General features: G+C 45.5%; 1 protein-coding gene and 1 long non-coding RNA gene across 13 annotated transcripts in view; one reads left to right on the top strand and one right to left on the bottom strand.

The window, feature by feature from the left end:
- The window catches only part of CELF2 (CUGBP Elav-like family member 2), a 505,360-nt gene that overhangs the window by 479,457 nt on the left and 5,683 nt on the right, over positions 1-20,220 (top strand). For 3 of the 11 annotated variants that reach the window (XM_087857724.1, XM_087857726.1, XM_087857732.1), the window contains 3 exons: positions 6,107-6,238; positions 12,520-12,717; positions 17,104-17,247. In XM_087857724.1, the coding sequence (XP_087713850.1) occupies positions 6,107-6,238; positions 12,520-12,717; positions 17,104-17,247 (474 nt within the window). The remainder of the gene's footprint in view (positions 1-6,106; positions 6,239-12,519; positions 12,718-17,103; positions 17,248-20,220) is intronic. The other 8 variants (XM_087857725.1, XM_087857728.1, XM_087857729.1 and 5 more) reach the window with 5 other exon arrangements.
- The window catches only part of LOC148107406 (uncharacterized), a 36,308-nt gene continuing 33,329 nt past the window's right edge, over positions 17,242-20,220 (bottom strand). Inside the window, exons 3-4 of one of the 2 annotated variants that reach the window (XR_015722470.1) lie at positions 18,651-19,102; positions 17,242-18,000 (exon numbers count right to left, since the gene is read on the bottom strand). This is a non-coding gene — a long non-coding RNA (uncharacterized LOC148107406). Of the gene's footprint in view, positions 19,103-20,220 lie in introns of both variants that reach the window. The other variant, XR_015722469.1, reaches the window with a different exon arrangement.

Below are 20,220 nucleotides of genomic sequence, written 5' to 3'. Positions count from 1 at the left end.
ATGTTAGTATAGCCAGTCCAGCTCCTGTAGTCGCTGTTTGCACAGTGTATATTTTAGCAACCTTTTACTTTCAACCTGTTTGTGTCTTTGAACCTAAAGTGTGTCTACTGTAGACAGTATAGGCAGATCTAGGTGGTTTTCTTTTTAATCCAATCTAACAATCCCTGCCTTTTGATTGAATTGTTTAGTTCATTCACATTTAATGTTCTTATCAGGTTGCATTTGTGTGTGATATTTTACTGCTTGTTTTCCGTGTGTCTCAAGTTGTTTTGTTTTTGTTTCTGCTTTATGGCTTTATTTTGGATCGAGTGAATATTTTATAGTATAACATTTGAATTTCTTCAGTGATTTTCCTCTATATTTTTAAAATTTATTTTCTTCGTGATTGCTCTGCGGTTTCCCACATGTGCCCTGTCTTATCAGAATCCACTTCAGATATATACCAACTGAATGCCAGTGAGATAGAGAAACGTTCCTTCTATCTGGAACTCCGTCCCCTCCTCCCCTTTTGTGCTGTTTATATACATATTATGTCTATGTGTGTTACAAATCTAATATATAGTTATAATTATTACTTTACATATTCTAAATGAAGAAAGGAGAGCAAGTATGTATCTACCGAGTTTGTCTGTTACCTCCTTATTTACCATTTCTGGTTCTCTTCACTCTTTTTGTGGTTACTGTCTGGTATCATTTCCTTGCTACAATGCAACTTTGTCTCCCCCACCCACTTCCTTTGCGCTTTTATTGTCAAATATATTTCTAGAGTTAGAGGCCCAACAGTACAATTATATACACTCTGCTTTAGGCAGTTGATTTTTCAGTCAATGAAGAGGAAAAAAAAAAAAAAAGAAATGCAGTTATACTGTCTTCTCTAAGTACCTCATAATTACCTGTGGTGGTGGTGGTGGTGATGTGTGTGTGTGTGTGTGTGTGTGTGTGTGTGTGTGTTTATATTATTGTTTGGGGTATTGCTTTCAGCCTGAAGAACTTGCTTTAGTATTTCTTGTAACACAGTGACTGCTGGCAGGAAATTCTTGAGGTTTTTGTTCATCTAGGAATGTTTCTCCCTTAGTTTGAAGTATATGCAACGGAACTGCATTTACTGAGGGTCTGCTGGTAAAAAGTCTGAGCTCTTATGTGACAGTCACTCCTTTTTTTTGTCCTACTTTGTGAAGTATATTTTTGTTGGATATTCTAAGTTGACAGTTTCTCTCAGCACCTCTTACTAATCTTACATTACTACTGTTGAGATGCCAGGTACTGAGGTGTCTAATCGTCACTTCAGTGACACCAAAGGCATTTTTTCCTCCCTGGTGGTTTTTAAGATCTTGTCCTTGTCTTTGGTGTTCTGCATTTGTGTTGTTAGGTTTGGTTTTTTGCTGTGGTGCATCTAATTATGTATTTTTATTTTTCCTGATTGGAATTCATTGGAATCACTGACTATATGGATTTTAGAGGGGGGCAGGGCATCTTATCAGTTCTGGAAAATTCTCAGTCATTAACTCTTCCCGTATTGCCTTTCTCCCCATTCTCTCTTTTCCTCCTGAACTTCACCTAGCCATGTTAGATCTCTTCTGCAGCGTTTGAACGTCTCATGTTTCCCAATTTCTGTTATGTGTAACTCCTCAACTCTGTTCCAGCTCCCTAAATTCTCTCTTCTACTGTATCTAATACACTGTTAAACTGTGTATCCAATGAATTTTGTATTTTGATTATTATATTTTTCATTTCTAGGATTTTTTTTTTAATTTTAGTTTAGAGAACAGGAGAAGGGGGAAGGGCAGGTGGAGAGGGAGAGGGAGAGAATCTCAAGCAGACTCTGCAATAAGCACTAAGCCTGACGGAGGGCTTAATTTCATGACCCTGAGATCATGACCTGAACTGAAGCCAAGAGTCGGAGACTTTAACCAACTAAGCCACCAAGGTGCCCCTCTAGGATTTTCATTTAGTTATTAGTGTGCTTGGTCATTTTTTATAATCACGTGCTTTTTTCACTTTTCAAAGCCTTTTAAATTTCTGCAGACATCTTAAATGCACTTCCTTTCTATTGTGTGCTAACAAGTCCAGTATCTGAAATCTTGGTAGATCTAAATATGGTATCTAATCTGTCTCTGCTGCTGCTTATTCTTGGTACTTGGTTTACTTGTATATTTTCTGATTTTTTTTTTCCTGTTAACTATCTTAGACTTTCATTTCTGGGAATTCTTTGGGGTAAAAATAGGTCCTTTTGAGGATGACTTATATTTGATTCTGAAGATGGTAGAAGTACAAGCCTGGGATCACTCTAAGTTCCAGACATGTGAGTTTTGACCACTCAGATGAAATAAAGTCACATGAGGACTTAATTATTGTTCAACATTATCAGAGAAGTTGCCCTCATCCTACTCAGCACTGAGTTTTGAAACAAGCAGTTTTCCCTACAGTGTGCAAAGGGGGGGTATTCCTTGTTCATCCTTAGACAGATTGTTTAGCCTTTTGGGGTTCCAGACTTCTGGGGGGGGGGGTGTCCTGTCAGATGCTATACCTCAGATGAGCTCTGGACTTTCTGGTATTTCTTAGGTACTGGGATGCTTTGACTAAAGCCAAAATTTAGGTGGTTCACCAAATGCCCTTAAAGAGAAAGCTGCCTTCAATGTACTATATTCCTTCTCTGGGTCCCCCTTTTCACTTAAGTCCTTGATTTCTAAGTGTTCCCTGCTAAGTTTCCAGTTACTGATGTGATTAACAGCTTTTTTTAAAATACCTTCTTAACCATTTTAGGTTTTTTTGATGTTAGTTTTGTTTTTCCCACTGAGAGTCTCTCTGGTAACCTAGACCACCTAACTACCGCAAACAGAAGTCCCCCAGCTGGGCTGTTTCCCGTGGACAAATACATTTAAATCGCGTCAGTCTACATGTGATAGCCCTCACCAGACTGTTGTGCCAGGGACTAAGTGGTAAAAACTAACCCTAATGCACGTTCTGATTCTAAACCGGTAATAAAAGCCTGGAGAACTGTCACACAATTTTAGGTGACACCAGGGAAGTACTTCTAGAACAGTAATATGAACATATCTGTGAACCGTTTCCCCAGTGAAACCACCATAACTAGTGAAAATTATAAAAGTCAACAACTTATGATCTCTAGACATTGTCCTAAAAAGATATACAAATGGGAGACATTCTGGCAAATGTTCTGGTAAAGGAATAAAGGAACTTATGATTTTCATAAGTTACATTTGACTGTTAAAATTGTTATAGTATATAAAAGAATAGAAATCGTATACATTACCTTCAAAGTAGTAGAGGGGAAAATGGAATGTGGAAAGAGTAATAATAGTCCTAAAGGAAGGCATGAAGAGGAAAAAATACAGGCAGGACATATAGCACAAATTTTAGAAGTTTCTACTAAAAGACTGTTAAATTATTAGGCTGTAGTTTTTAAAACCTGTACATATTGATTATAAGAGATACAGGTGAAATATAAACAAAAAAGCAAAGCAATAGCAAAAGAGACACCAAAAAACCAAAAAAATCTGGTGCTTTTTTTTTTTTTTAGCATCATACAAAACAGACTTCAAGGTAAAAGAGGAAATAAGAAGATCACTACAAAAAGTTTATTGCACCAGAAGGTAGAATAATTTACAAACATCTATGCAAGTAGCAACACAGCTTCAAGGTGTAGTCCAGAAAATTTCCGTATTTACCTGGAGAAATCGACATACGGTAGCAGTAGAAGATTTTTACATGCTTCTCTCAGTAACAGCTCAGGCACACAAAAAAAATAGGACTTCAGTGTAAATGTTCCTGATTTTAAAAATCTATTAAGAGCATATTATGAATAATTTTATGCCACTATAAATCTGATGACTTAAATATACAAGTTCCTAGAAAGCTATGACTTAATAAAACTGTTCAGAGAAGAAAAAAGTTGAACAATCCTATTTATTAAACGTAATCTATATTTTAAAATCATCCCATGAAGAATTATCAATTCCACATCATTTTTACTGGCATATTCTCCCAAACATTTAAGTTACAAAATAATTTCAAACTTACACAATTTATTCCAGAAAATGCAAATATAAAGGCACTCTGAGTCATTTTATGAAGTTAGCAAAAATTTATTAGCAAAACTAAAGACAGCACAAGAAGAGAAAATAAATGCCCATCTTACTCATACACACAGGTGAAAAAATCCGAAACAAGATTATTGTCACATAATGAAGCCAAGGAACCATTTTTAGAGCCAAGGAACCACATTTTTTAGAGTTGCATACTGAAGTATATAGAGGTGAGATGACATAAGGTGTGAAGTTATGCCTTAAAATAGAGTAAGTTGCTTCTCAAATATTCTAGAATATGGATCTGAGTTTATGGGAGTTTGTCATGTTATTGTCTCTTGTGTTTGTATTTGAAAAGTTTCCTAATACAAAAGGACAAAAAACAGTGATGATTATATATAATTTTCTTCTAAAAAGAGAAAGAAAGCACATACACATTATGAGGTGTCAGAAGCTAACACCGTGTGTGAACAGAAATGTGACAAGGTGGGGAATTCATTTTTTAGGTATGTGATCTGGCCTCATCTGGAAGGGACCCCAAGCTAGGTGCATTTCAAGCAGTACTCTGTATGTGATGTCTGAAGGCAGAACCAGGATGAGCTCCAGCTGAGCAGGAACATTCCAGAAGGATGGACAAAGTTCCTGGCCATCCTAGACTTCACAGCCAGAAATGGACCAGGTGCTTCTTGTAGCACTGGTTAGAGTTCAGTTTAGCTTTTACTTCTGTCACCAGGACAAAGGGAAGTGATGTTCGTGGAAAAAGTCAACAGAGCATAAAGCTATACAATTGTATACAAATGTTAAGAAACTTGAAATATTATTTACAGAGAAGCCTTTATAAGAGGGAAAAGGGAGTGCAGCTGCTCGGGGAACAGTCTGGCAGTTCCTCAAAATGTTAAGCATAAATTTATCATAGCACCCCGCAATCCCACTCCTGGGTGTGTGTGTGTGTGTGTGTGTATACACACACACACACTCCAGAGAAACAAAAACATAAGCTGCAGGAAAGCTTGTATACAGATGTTCAGAGCACCATTATTCACACTAGCCCAAAAGTCGACACAGTCAGAATGCCCCAGCTGATGGACGGCTAAACAGAACACAGTGTTTCCGCACAGCAGAGTGTTTTACTGGGCGGTTAGGAAGGGAGGAAGTACTGACTTGTGCCGCATGGACGGACTTGGAACATTTTGCTAAGTGAAGGAAGCAGTCACAACAGATCACAATATTTATGATTCCAGTTCTATGAACTATCCAGGCGAAGCAAACCCATAGAGACCGGAAGTAGAGGAGTGGGTGCCAGTGTCCGGGGGAGGAGGGGTAAGGAATGCGTGCCAATGGGGATGGGTTTCTTTGGGGTAAGAATATTCTGTTAGATGGTGGTGCTGGCTGTATTAACTGCAGATAAAATTTTATGCTTGTATGCTTTAAAGGGATAAATTTTATGGCGTGTGAATGACATCCCAATAAACCTACCTAAAGGCGGGGGAGTGGGGGGGTTAGTTAAGAGAGAGTTTGGAGCAAAATGGTTTTATCTCCTGCCCCTTCTCACTGTTACCATCACCACCTGGGCCCTGAAGTCTTCTGTCAAATTCAGGAAGATGTAGGATTTCTTTTTTCAAAAGTTCGTTGAGAAAAAGTGCTGAGTCTGAAGCAGAAACAATGAGAGCCCCTTACTCCCGCCCCGGTGCGCCGGGCCCTGGTGACCGGATGCGTCCACGGCCTGGAGGACTGAGGCTCCTCCCGCAGCTAACGGGGGCGGGGGCAGCCTACCCGACAGCCCCCTGCTCGCAGACTCACCCCGACTAGCGGGCACTGAGCACAGACGCTGACCGGCGAAACAGCGCTGTGATGGCTTTTTCCCATGAGCACACCGCACTGGCCGAAGGGCCACAGGCGCAGTGCCACACGTCTCTCGTGGCCACAGCGGGAGCGCGGCTCCGGCCTCTGGTGACTGACCCCCGGCTCCATCCGCTGTGCTGGGGACGATTACTTGCCGGGCCAGCTGGCCTTCACTCATCTTGTGCTTTCTCCCCGTTTTGTCTCGTTTTGTGTTTCAGTGGCTGCTTCGACCCCCAACTCCACTGCCGGTGCAGCCATGAACTCTCTGACCTCTCTGGGGACTCTGCAAGGACTGGCGGGAGCCACTGTTGGACTGAACAACATTAATGCACTAGCAGGTACCATCAACAGTGAGTATTTGCTGCTCTGGTGGACAGCCTTCCCCCAAATTCTCCCCAGAAAATGGTCAGCCAGTAATGACCTGCGAGGAGACGAACAGGGAGAACACGCACTCGGGGTGGAGGAGCACATGCCGTGCTAGGCGGCTGCTGCCTACGCTCGCTTCGCCTCCAAAACCGCCCAACCCTCACCGCCCCCCATCTCTTCCAATACGCAGAATGTGTAGCCGTCCACAGGTTTCTGCGGTTGACAGATAGTGGCAGGTTTCACGGGGGTGCTTTGGGTTTGGTTGGGCTCTTTTCTTCCGAGAGGCAGTGTGTTTTAATAGAAAAATGGACTAGAAGTCAGGACGCATGGGTCCAGTTGCAAACCTGCAAAAGTTCTAAGCCAATGCCAGCCCGCAAACCCCAGGCTTCAGAGTCCCACTTGAAAACTGAAAGTTCTGGATTAGATGATCTAGGTGTCCTCTTGCTCTAAAGATTCATGACATAGAGAGAGAAGGAAAAACGAGGCCTTGGAAAGAACGAAATAGAGCAGAGCGAGGAGCCCTGCTGGCAGCGGTGGGGAGTCTGTAAGCACCCACAGAGAGGACTCCGTCCGCAGCGCCTTGGTCTCCGAAGAGGCGCGTGTCACCGTGGCAAGCTGAGGCAGTCAGGCAGCTGGCTCACAGAATCCCTTCAGCCTGCAACCTAGCGACCCACTGGAGAACTCCAGGTTCTGTCCTCACAGCGTGCCCGTTTCTGCCATTTTGGATCTTGGGGCGTGGGGGGAGGGTAGAGATAGTCCCCAGACAGAATAAGTCCTGTTTTAGCCTTGTGCCACTGGCTCCAGCACTGGGGGAAAGAGATCGTCCACGCACAGACGGGACACCTCATTTGCCTTTCCTTCAGTTCAGTCCCGAGTCGAGAGTAGCCCAGCCCACAAGAGCCCGAAGAGATTCTGATTTGGGGGCCTAGTTCCCTACCATACAGCCCGGGCGACCCAGTGCCTGCCCACTTTCAGCTTTAAGAAAGGGGTCCTTGGCAAGTTGGTTTCAGCCACGATCCAAGAAGTGAACAGTTTTTAAGGGGTAATCAGATGATACAATTTTTTAAAGCAAAAAAAATCCCAATAATTCTATGCTTTAAAATCTCAAAAAGAATGCCTTGTAGTTTATTTGGTAAAAAGGAACCTAGAACTTACAAATTTTCAAGTTTTATTACACACTTTTATTCAGATGCTCTGGGAAAAACGGAAACTGGGACTGAGTTTTATCGGACCGCAGGCCAAAAAAGAAACAGATTATTCCTTCCAGATAGGATAGGCCCGATTAGCGAACAGTACACGAAGTGGTAACCATGTGACAACGGAATGTTTTATTCCAGTAAAAGTGCCTCCAGCTCCCCAGTTTCCAGTGGCCCAGGAGAAGCCCTCATTGCCTTGACTCCTGTTTCTGACCTTGTTCTGCAGACGCTCCAACCCACTTCCTTCCCCTCGGTTGCAGACAAGTGTGTTTGCACACATCCCTTCATGCTGCTTCTCTTGCCCCAGGACCTAGTTCCCCTAAAACAAGGACTTTGATTTGATCGCCTGCCTGTCCTGTCCTTGGTCTGCAAAGTCACAGGCCAGTGGGAACGGCTGTCCTCCTCAGCACGTGCTCATGACCGCTGTGTGCTGTCCTCCCGTCCGTGTGGTCCTGTCTCTCCATCCTAGTTTCCGCTGGTGTCTTCCCATCGGTGCCGTGAGGGACTAGCGAGGGGCTCTGTGAAAGGCCAAGAAATCAGGACTAGTTCTTGTGTGGGCTCTACGTCACACAGATGTTGCTTCTGGCAAGGACGACAGGCTTAAATTGTTTCGTTTTCTAAATTTTTTGCAATTGGGGCACGACAAGTACCGATAGTTGACTGGGAATTGAGAAGGTGTCTCGTTTCAAACAGCCCCTACCAGATGGTGTGAACCAGGAAAACGTTTAACTGCTCATTTACAGAAATCACGAACAAACAAAACGACATTCCTTCTGATTTGGTAAATGTTACTAGCTACTTAATCCCAACATTGGCTTGGAGCTGGTATTTGTTTCTTTTCTCAAATACCAAGAGGAAACTGAAATACATAGAGTGTCCTCTTCCAGACCACTGTGCCGGAACGTGATCGTGCTGCCTCGTCCTACTGGATAATTCTCAAAGAAGGTACTCACGAGATGGTTACCCGAACAGAGGCAGCTTCTAAAGTAGTTGGCCACAGCTTCCATATCACTGCTGTTCCCAGCCCTCTTCCGTCCCAGGGACAGTGACTTGCTCCTGAAAGAATTCTCTGGTTGTCCAAACAGAGCCATCCCTCTCCCACGGACAAAGGAGCCAGGAAGAATGTAGGGAGATGGAATCCAGTTAATTCCCAGTAAACTCGTCTTTGTGTTAAGTGTTACCCTCTTCACTGCCAGAGGGCCCTTCTCCTCCTCCCAAAATAAAGTTGTGGGTAGAAGACAAGTAGCTATGTTAAACCGCGCAAATTTGATATCCCTTTTCTTCCCTTACACATTCATGAATGGAGGGGCTTAAAAAAGTAGAGTAGAAGCCTAAAGCTAAAAGCAAAAGTTGCCAAGATCAGAAGTAAGGACTGTGGGTGATTCACTAACAGAGCTTTCACTTCTGGATTATTTGAGTGTTCTCAAGACATGTTTTGTACATCTGAACTAAAAATATTTTTTGCAGATATGTCCACCCAAGAGTCTGTATCTGACTTTATGTGTTTAAACGTAGGTCAGGTGACATACTTATTTTTCCTTGTTCAAATCCTGTTCTTCCAGATGGCTTACCATATAGTGCTTAAAATTAAGATTGTGAGAATATAACCAGGCACAAGTGCCTGGTGAATAGTGTTTATGGAAATACAGCTGACCCTGGCACGACACAGATTTGAACTGTGTGGGTCCACTGATACGCAGATTTTTTCCACTAATACAGTAGGGTACTGCAAATGTATTTTCCTTACGATTCAGGAGTCAGGATATGCACTGTCCACAGACCGTGTGCAAAGACCCTCCCTTGCTGCGATTTGCCACATCTGTCATTTTGTTCCTCGTCCAAACAGCATGCAAGGGAATTTAGATTTAATGGGGTCAAATGATTGAGCCATTTGGCTTTTTTAAAGAAAATCCCCATTGTTTTAAAGGGAGGCATTTATTCAACTTAACTTTCTTCAAACCTCTGTAAAAGGTGTCCGAAGTTTGTACATGTAGTCAGCTACCAACAGCTGAATTGACAAGTGTTATCTTTGATATGACAATTATTTAATATAAATCTTCCTTTGATGGTCCTTCAGATCCCACCAGGTAATCATTACCTATTCTACCCTGGCGTTGGCAGACCCGTACCCCAGGACCTCCAGGAGCATTTTGGTTTTTAATATTCTCAATGCACTTGTCAGAATTTGTACCCTTATTTTTTGCTCAAAAGGATGGTCATACCACGGAGAAGGAAAGGCCGGGCTGGAGAGCCCTTGCCAGTCCCCTCTTTGGCATCAGCACCCCTTGGTGCCTCCAGTACCATTTCCCTTCCCCACTCAGGCAGGTCGAGGCGGCCACAGCCACCTCCCGCACGCACGCATCACCTGAAGTCAGCAGAACCCTTCAGAAAGCAGATTTGCCCTCAGATGGAGTCTGAAAACACGGCCAAGCACTGCGAAGCGTAGGCACGAACAGAGTGACGATATGCTGGAATGTCACACAGTAGGGCTACAGGCCTTACGATGACTCTAGTCCGGAAACCCATTCCATCTTTCAGGAGCACCGAAGTTCATTCTGCTTCTGTGTTTCAAGAGGAAAAAAAAAACAAATGGCAAAAAGATGAAAAGAGAAGAAAATTCACCTACCCTGGATGATTTAAAAAAAAAACAGAAGGGACATGTAGCACAGAGGAAGGGAGTCGGGGCCACAGCGACCCCTGCAGTGAGACAGCGCTCGTGTGTCTGGCCTCTGGAGGAGCTGCAAAGCGCAGAAGGCACACTCCGAAGGCTCCTACGTGGCAGGGCCTACAAACTGCCAGGCCCTGAGCCGACAAGGTACCAGAGATCGGGGCTGCACCGGTCCGGTGATGGGGCAGAGCATCCGTCCTCAGCTGTGCTCCGAGCAGCTCTGTAGGCCTCGGTGCACACCTAGACTCTCACGCCTTGGGGTAGGAGTGGCAGGTGACCACTCACTCTCCTGCTAGAATTCCTTCCCACACAGGGATCCAGCTTTCTAGAGTGCTGAGCCTCATGGCATGATCGTCTGTGTCCCTAGGACCTATTCACAGCCTGACAGAAGTGAAACAGCACTGAGCTGTGCCCAGCCCTCCTAGAGTCATTTGACACCCTCCTCTCCCCCTTCTAGAAAAGAACCATGGCTGTTTCTTTGCATTCGCACAAATATTAGGAGGTGAGGATAAAATAAGACGGAAAGGAGAAAAGCGAAGTTACTCCCCACCCTTCAGCAGCTAAGAATACCAAGGATGGAGTAGGAGAGAGGCCTGAGTGGGGTAAATGGGATTAGCTGGTGTCTGAGGGGCTGTTTAACTAGGAGGACACACTAGTTCCAAGCTCTTTAACAGCATTGACTTGAATGACCAAAAAAATTAGAGAATAGACTCCCCCACGGTAAGACACTTAAAGCAGAGTCCGCAGGACCTCTTGCTGGCCAGCATCTCTTCGGCTTCGTCTGTATCTGCTCGGTCTGCCCGCAAGGCTTTCCTTTTTCAGGAGGTGGTCATTCCATTCTCCTGTCCTTCGGGTGCTCCTCACTGCCCCCTCCCCGCAGCGCGGTGTCAGTACTGAGACCGTCCTTGGTAACTTCACCCAGGGTCCATTTCTGTTCCCACAAGCCCCCAGGAAGAGTACCGGACCTGAGGCACCATGCATTTCCTCTGCTGTTAAGCCATAGTCCGATTCATATTTTGTATGTAGTCCTTTTCATCTAAGAGAAGAAGTTACCAGACTAACAGAGGCGTGCTAAGAGTAAGTAGAACATTCCCCCCTGCTCCATCTTCTGTGGAAGGCACGCAGGAACACTGGTGGGTGCTGACGTGATTCTGGTACTGGATTCCCCCGTGTCATTTCTAAGCATCCTTATCTGGTCCTCTTTCCTCATTAGACTCCTTGCCAATTTTTTTCAGTTAGTTGTCTCTGCTGTTTTAATAGCCCTAATCAATAGCACTAATCCATTCGAGTTTCATTAATGTTTTCAGTGAGTTCTTCCCAGAAACAGATCTTTAAATGTTTTAATATAAAGGCAACTAAAGGCAATTATGATGTCACCTCTTCCATTTCCTGAGTTCATATGAAAGTTAGCACTCTATATAAAGTATTGCTTGTTTTGACTCAGTACTCAGGGAAAATGTGGCACAGTCAGCAACCATAACAGAACAAAAGAGCAGCCAGGATACGAGAAAAAAATCAAAGTGTGCTGGCCTGCATCCAGTTCCCATCCGTGGATCGCCAAGTTCCAGCTTACAGACACGGGGTCACTTCAGCTAAGTGAAATACACGACACGGAGCTCTGTCAGGGGTGCACACTCCCGTGACCCGGGACACGGATTAGCATTTGTGCGTGTGTCTGTCTGCTGCTGAAGGTGGCCCCATTCTGTTTTGAGCCCTTCCTCCTAAGCAGCCTCAGTTCTCTGCAGTTAGGGTAAGGGTCCCCATTTTTTCCTATGCTATCATTCTTAATCAGCTAGACAATTCTTCCTAAGGGCCTAGTCCCTGATGACATCCCTGAGCTGTTTCAGGGGGTGGGAAGGGCAGTGCCCATGCACGGGCTCTCTGGGGACAGAGGTGGCCTCCGGGACCATCTCACCAGCCCACTGAGGGAGACAACTTTTATCCTTCTCCGCAAAAACTTGAGCCACCCCATGGCTCCTCAGAGCGCCCAGGAAGTGGATTTAACTGCACAGCTGTCACAAGCCCCCGTCACTCATGCTTTCTTCATGCTTCTGGGCTCGACAAAGGGAAAGGCTTGCATTACAAAACGATACCAGTACTTGCCAGTAGCATCGTGCATGGGATTACGATGTGTCGTGTAACTAGTGCCTCCGTGAAGTTCGTCACTGGCCTTAGGGAGTGACGGCATCATCGCTCAGGGGGCTTGGGGGGTTTTGTTGTATGTCCACCATTGTGACGACATGTTACGTCATAGTTTCGTGTTACCTCCGTGTCGGTTCCATCGGTGTGCTAGCTGCATGCACTTGCTGTTGTACTTGTGTCAAATGATTCTCTAACTTCCTTTGGAAAGCACTAATGAAAAGTGCTATTTCTCTTCTCTATTGTTGGGTTTTTTGTAAAGTTGCTCAAATGCTCTCAGGTATGGCGGCTCTGAATGGAGGACTTGGCGCCACGGGCTTGACGAATGGCACGGCGGGCACCATGGACGCCCTCACCCAGGCCTACTCAGGGATTCAGCAGTACGCAGCCGCGGCACTGCCCACTCTGTACAGCCAGAGCTTGCTGCAACAGCAGAGCGCCGCGGGCAGCCAGAAGGAAGGTAGGTGCTGGCCCGGCCGGCGGCGGTCACCGTAGAGCAGGGCCCCCCGAAACGAGATGGAGCCAGTACCCGCAGAGAAAGGCATTATTTTATTTCTGCTCTTCATGGGGTGGTTTTTCTTTTGTCTTTTGGGGTTTTTTTTTTTTTCTTTTAAGAAACCTAGCAGGACTAAGCCATTTTGGTCTGAATCTCCTCTCATCAGACTTGCACTTCTTTTATCGCTACCTCCGCTGACGTGTTTCTCACCCACTGCGTGCTTCTACCCAATTACCTAGTACTTGCTGCCCTCAAAATCCTGGCAGGACCCCGCTCTCCCAGGTCAGCAGGGACCATCTATTACTGCTTCCCTTCCACATCCACCCCTCCCTAGCGGAAGGGGTCAGTCGATGGTCTTCCCAGGCATGTCCTAGGGATCTCGGTGCCCCACCCCCCCCGGCTGGTTAGCTGGCCCCTTTGTAGGCAGTGGTTTCCAGGGTAAGGATAAAATCCACCATCAGGATCAGCTGGGTCTGTGTTGAATCGGGGATCTTCTGAGGAAGTAAGTACGTGATTGATGGTCTTGCTTCTCTGCCAATGAAGCAGAGTTGAGTCTCAGGAAGTGAATGCTAAGAATAAATTCAAGCTAATTATAAAACAGTTAATGAACCAGTGCAAAGAGGAAGAGCTTGTTTTTTCCTTTCTTCCTTTTGGTCTCTTCTCCTTAGTAGAAATTGCTTTAAAGCAAGCTCTGCAACATGATATTTATTCTCTCTCTCACCTGTTGGGAGTATGGTGGAAGAGGCTAGAATAGGAAAGTATTGCTGAGGACGTTTTTACAAATTTCTTTCCCTTCTCCTTTATCTTCATCCTACATTTCCAAACTCTTCTTGTCTGCATACTTTAAATATTGTATTCTATAAGAAAGGAATATCTTTACTTTGTAAAGTTGTGAACTTTAATAGGGACACAGCTTTAAAAACAAAACTTCGTTTCCACTTATAGAGATTGTTAAAAATGAAAGATATATGAAAATCTACATTCAACTTTTCTTTACTCTTAGCTGTGACTGTTAGTGTGGATTTTTAAAAACCTGCACAACTGTTGAGGCAACTGTGTTTCCCTAGACAGGTGGAGACCCTACATCATAAATACCTTGCTTTCCCAAAGAAAAGCCTGCATGAGGTCCCTTTGTCTGGGGTCTGACTACCGTGGTGACTGTGGTAGCAAGGGGTCTGTGAGATAACGATGTTCTTAGGAGAGAACATAAAAGCTAGTTCCCTACAGGATTCTTAAAGAATGTTGGCCACTTCTCCATCGTCCAGCAGAGCCTTAGCGCAAACGACATGATTTGTGTCGCTGAGAAACACCAGTCACCGGCGGACTCGGCCTGTGCTGGTGCAAGGATGAAGTGTGGGCCCACAGTTTTCCTCTATTGTTTTACCGCAGTGCACTGCCCCACATTTTCATGCCTTGGCTTTTTGGGCTTGCCTGTGCTGTAACTAACCCTCCGGGATTAATGTGAATAATGGCCGCCAACCCCAGGTTATTGACATTTAGGTATTGGGGCATGGTTTAGGTTTGATTTTTTGGTGGTGGTGGTGGTGGTGGTTTTGGTTTGCTTAGCATTTTTAATCATCCCCCACCTTCTCATACCTCTCTTCTGATCACCTTCTCGTCGCCCAGTTGATGTGCGCTCAAGAACTTTAAATATTAGTGTAACCACAATATAATTTTCAAAGCAGGTTATACTGGGAAGGGGAAAAAAACCCTGATGAATTCCACAAGTAAATAGATTTCTAAATTTTCTGCTCCATAGTTTTGTCCTTTAGAGTTGAAAGTCAAGTTGATGCGTTTACTCATGTACCCTAGTATATATTTTCCCACAGGAAAATGAGACAGGGTGGCTTCGTTTTTTTGTTGTTGTTTTAAAGTGGCTTTGATATGTTCCCCAGCTAAATCTTCTGAAGGGTTAGGGCAACCCTATCGACCTCAATCCAGGAAAGCTGACCACCTTTCCTGTCACTCCTCAATACCCTCTGACCTCCTTCATCCCTTCTGTGTGTGCCTTGATTCGCAGGAGGCAGTCACACACACAACTAGGTAGAGCCTCGGGAAGGCCACCAAGCAGCCGGCAGTGCTGGCCGTCAGCCACAGCTAGCCCCCGTGCTCTAGGCTAGACCAGGTGCCCTGTGAGAAATACACATTGTGAGCAGCCAGCCAGCTGGGAGCAACACTCTCAGAACTCTAGTAAGCTGAAATGACAGGTACTGGGAGAGGTCCGAGGAATGCATGACTCGTCAGGTTTTTACTAAAGGGAAAGGTGAGGTGGACACACAGGCGGAACCCTCGCATGACTCGTCAGGTTTTTACTAAAGGGAAAGGTGAGGTGGACACACAGGCGGAACCCTCAAAAACATGTTTTTGCATTTCTACCCTTGGTATCTATGGCAACAGCCGCCTTCATTGCATAGAAGAGAGGTTTTCCACATCGAGTCACCTTTTTCTCATTTTAGTGTTCACAGTTTTGGCAGTTTGCACAATCAAGGTATTTCTGGGTAAACTAGGGGAGTCTACACTAGATGCTGGTGGCACTTCTACCTGAGAAAATGGTGACTAGAGGACAGAGCCTCCTTAGATTGACCTTTTCCAATTTTCTTGGTCCCCCTATGTGGCACAGATACAATCGGAACGTACAGCGTTCTAGAATGCCAGGACTGCAGGCGTAGCCAGTAATCTGACAGAGTGCATTAAACTGCATTTTCTCCCCAGGCTTCAGGAGTTGAGAGTGAGCCCCATAAATCCTCATTTGTACACGTGGCTCTTTTGAGGGAACATGAACTCTGGACACACACAGCCGAAGCTGTGCCTGGCCTAGTGGCGCTTGGAAGATCCCTTTCCAGTGTTTTGGTTTTGCACCTATTCATATTACATGTTGGTTTTTTAAGAATTTTTTTAAACCAGGAAACATTTGGGGACCCGAGGCCTGCAACCGTGTCCCTTGAATTAAAGATTGCCTCCTTGGCACTGGAATGTGGATCTGTCCGTAGGAACTGTGAGCAACACAGGTTAAAGTGGTGATGTTGACACTTAAATACTTCATCTCTGTGGCTTCAGAAACCTGCCCCCAGAAGACATCCTTGGGAAAAATCCCACACGTTAGAACACTGTTTTTTTGTGGGAAGAAACTTGGTTTGACTCTTCTTTACAAAGATGTTTTTATTTTTACAAAGTTATTCTTACCCCAGTTTTCCTTTTCTTAGATGCAAATACTAACCACCGTCACCACCCCCCCCCCCATAGGACCCCATCGCAGCCGCTCCCCTGGGGCGTCTCAGGGCGGGCACCGGCTCTGGTTCCTCTCCCCTGGTTGCCAGTTAAGCTTCCAGGAGGCAGCTGCCAAGGTTACTTCACCAGTTTTGAGAGCACCCTTCCCTCCCAGACACCACGCCCAGAACTTAGGACATCCTAGAGACATCCAGCTTTGGGGCCTCTCCAGAACCAGCAGGGGAAGATCTGTAACTAACTACCCCAGGCAGCCTTGGACCGGGAAAGCCTCCCTGCCTATTTTGTATTAGATGATGACCTCCCATCAGGTCAGGTTCCCGCCTTCTCACCCTCTTATGCACGTGGCTAGAGAGATGGGGGAAGGACGTGGGAAGACGAGGAGAGCGTACCTCTCTAACAGGTGTAGCTCAAAGGACCTTCCAGACTCCGCCCTTGCTTCCTGTTTCTCTGGAAAGTGATGGCTGAGAGTGAAGAGCGTTCATCTCCAAGGCTAATCCCCAGTGGTATCATTCCTATCACGGCTGTGAAACTCTAGCTACCTATTTTTCCCTGCCTTGACTCACTGCCAGTCATTTCTAATAAAAATGATTATTAGACTGTGTGTTAAGAGATTTGGCAAATCAAAACTGGATGGATAATTAGGTCAATGATTGAGAAATCCAAGCAACATTACTGCTATATCCATTATTCTAAATTGCTGCAATTTGCTTAGAATACACAGGACACTCTCAGAGATGATATATACATACAACAAAACCCAGCCGCCCAGGAAAAACCCACGCCTGCATTCTCCCCCCAGCCTCTGCCCCGTGGGGCTCACCCTCACCCCCAGGAAGAGGAGACTGAAAATACGTACACTAAGCAAATGTGAGCCACAGAAGATGATCAGTGAAAATACGGCTATTCCTGACCAGTGTCTCTGGAAATCAGGACCATCTGAAGGATGATTCCCATCTTAAAAGACATACCAGCACTTGACATTTATGCATCTACCTCATTCCCTTCTAGTATGAGAGAGAAAGGCAAATGCTTAGGCTGTCTGTTGTTAAAGCATTCCTAAGAAGAGGCCTTGGGAACTAAGAAGCGAAGAATACCTTACTCTGATTTTTTTTTCCTCTTTAGGTCCAGAGGGTGCAAACCTCTTTATTTACCACCTTCCACAGGAGTTTGGAGACCAGGACATTCTGCAGATGTTCATGCCTTTTGGAAATGTTATCTCTGCTAAAGTCTTCATTGACAAACAGACCAATCTGAGCAAGTGCTTTGGTATGCAAAAGACACCAAGCCAGAACATTACATTCCCAAGTGAGGAGTCATGGGAAGGAAATGTAAATGGCGAACATTTGAGAAGTCCAGATAGGGCTTTCCCTGGGTGGTGCGCTTTCCTGGTTTTCTGGATCCACGTAAGCAGATCGGGCAAAGTCATTTAATCAAAAGCAGAGGAAGGGGCTATATAGAAAGGAAGGATCTGGGAAATGGAACCAACGGGCCACTCACGAGAGAACGCTGCGAGCTGTGCTGTCAGTGCCTTACTACCCCACAGAGCAGCAGCGGTTCCTTCAAGCCCCGTAGCTGGAACCACACACCCGAGCAGATGGAAACACAGTTGACGGACTGCAGCGTAGTTGAGGCTCTCCTGATGCAGAATGGCACCGCAGGCACTTTGCCGTGAATTCCGTAGCTTTCTCGGATCAGGCGGCTTCGGGCACTTGTGGATACGGGTGGCCCGTTGTGGGGAGGCCTCCTGTGTTCTCGGAACCCTTCAGTCATGCACATACCTTCCCAGTAGGGGTGCGGGGAGTTGAGGTCTGTCGTCATCCTGGGAAAAGCTGCATTACGCTGATTCCGAGCCGGAATTTGGGGTGATGGGCTCCACGGGGTCTGCCTGAGTGGCTGCAGAGCCCAGGAGATGCAGGCACTCCAAGAATGCTGGAAAACCCCGGACCTCAGTGGCCTGGGCTGTCGTGCCCTCCTTGCTCACACAGCCCAGACTCTGCCTCCTAGGGCAATCTGTGCTCCCTGAGAGAGAGAAGCACATTCTCCACTTGCCCTAATGTTTTAGAAGCAGGAGCATAGCATTCATTAAATCTACTTCTTGTTTTGCTTTTTGAACCCCTTTGGTCCCCAAAGTGGTTTAGAGGCTAGAATGTTCAGAGTATAGATTACTTGCTTGGCAAGTTCTGGCCCAGTCTGAGATCGAGCATCTGCCTTCATCATTCCTCCAATCTAGTAATTCATGTGGGTAGTAGGCAGTAACAAAGTGGACTAGACCTGGGCCAGAGGAGATAGCAAGGGAACTATATGGTATAAAGAAAAACATCAAAGGTGGTAGGAGTGAGGGGTACTCAAAACTTAGTACTTGGCTCACCAGTAAGGGGCAACAGGTCTAAAGAGAATGTTTTGGCTTCTAAAACCCCATTATCGTCACGTCTTTCTAATCTCTGTGCTATCTATCACCCAGGAAGGTCTGAAGCCTCTGTTGTTGGGGGAATTAGTATGTCAACCATTGAAAGTCACTGTTTTTACCCAAGTGGAAAGGGAGTCAGCCTGAAGCCATTTCACACTCGCTGCTGCTATGACAAGTACATAAACCCCCTTGTGACGGTTCACCGAGTCAAATGCAAAGGGGGTTGTTACATGGGGGGGGGGGGACATCGGTGGGAGCTTACCACTTGGAGCTTCCCTGCGCGAGGTTTTACATTCCTGAGCCAGACTTTCACGTTCCTCATCACGAAGCAATGTCCTGGGCTTATGTGGAGATTGGAAAAGGATTGTGCTTCAGGGTCTGATTTTGAGAAAAATACTTATTGCCTTGGAAAGAGATTATATCGGCCCACACACTGTCCAACCAAGGTGTAATAATACAGGCTGTACCTATGAATGTCGGCAGACAATTGTATTTAGCACTACTCACTGTTTTCCATTTTTATCAAAAGCCGCAGCATCCCAAACCTGCATTTCTCATTGAGCCGGCCTAATCTGGGGGGGGAGGGGGGGTCCGCGATTTGCTAGTCTTAGGTAGCCCATTCTTTCACGCTAACCTCTTGGCCAGGTTTCATTATCCATTTCACCCTTGACCCATTTCCATTCTTTAATCATCTTGCTGCTTCTGGATAAAGACCTAGAAGGAAAGGAGAAAAGAGCACATATACTGGGAATTAGATTTAGTAAAAATCTGTACCACCGTTTTTGCAATACAGCCTGCCGATGAAAAGCTTTTCTGCATTATACCATATGCTCATTTTTATCAGCTGAGAAGGTATATTCTAAAGGTATATTTCTGTCCTTTTCTTCCTCCTCTAGTTTGTAAAGGAATTTTCTCTTTAGCTTTAGACTTTAATAACAGTTGAAGAAGCTTAGTATAGAACCTTCTGAACAGCTGATGTTGAGAACTCAAATTCACCAGAATAATAGCTTCCTTCCAACACCAGAAGTAGGGACAGTGCAAGCTCAACACCTTTACATCGGCATAACCAGAGAAAGCTTTGCGTGTACCCTCCCACCGCCACCCCCAGTGTGAGAGCAAACCATGTGATCAGAATCCCGTTTCTGGGTCTTTGCAGAGCATCACTGGCTCTTTCTCAAAAGCACGCCCTCCCTGCCATTTTGGTGGTGTCAGTACAGAGAAAGACACTGGGAAGTCTGTGAGGTTGGCTCTTAAGCCCTAAGCTGTTCAAATTCTTTATTCTTTGGGTATAATGTAGCAATTTGCAGGCTGTTGAGCGCAATGGAGCTTTGAAAATGGAAGTTGAGATGATAAAGGGCCAGCATTTCCCTTAGGCCCCTAGGTCCCTCTCAGAAATAACTCCAAAATGTTAAAAATCAAGTACAAATTATCCTAGAGTTAACTGACCCCATCCGGCAGTCGAACCGGTGTGGGCTGTGCAGATACGGATAGAGAAGTGGAATGAAAGTCAGGGTCTCTGCAGTGTATCGTTACCAGCCCTGTGTTTACACCTCCGCTGGCTGGGACATGTGAGCCTCTGGGGACCCCTCGAGTCCAGAGTATTTATACCTCTGCCTCCTTGAGCACCACGTATTAGGTACCAGGGGTTCTGTCAGAAGGATTCGAAGGGGCTTGAAACACAAACAGACTTGACTGAAATCAGTAAACAGACGAGGAGTCTGAGAGACTGAGATTTAGCTTTTCACAGAGGAGGGGTTTGTTGTCATGATACCCAATTCCCAGCCCGACCAGCTTTTTTCACGGCTGCTCAGTGGATGTTCCCGGGGGGGCCG

The sequence above is a fragment of the Ursus americanus genome, chromosome 31 (assembly GCF_024610735.1).
Source record: "Ursus americanus isolate L20-20 chromosome 31, mUrsAme1.1.p, whole genome shotgun sequence".
In the NCBI taxonomy this organism is placed as follows: Eukaryota; Metazoa; Chordata; class Mammalia; order Carnivora; family Ursidae; genus Ursus; species Ursus americanus.
This window is presented reverse-complemented; position numbering and strand designations above follow the sequence as displayed.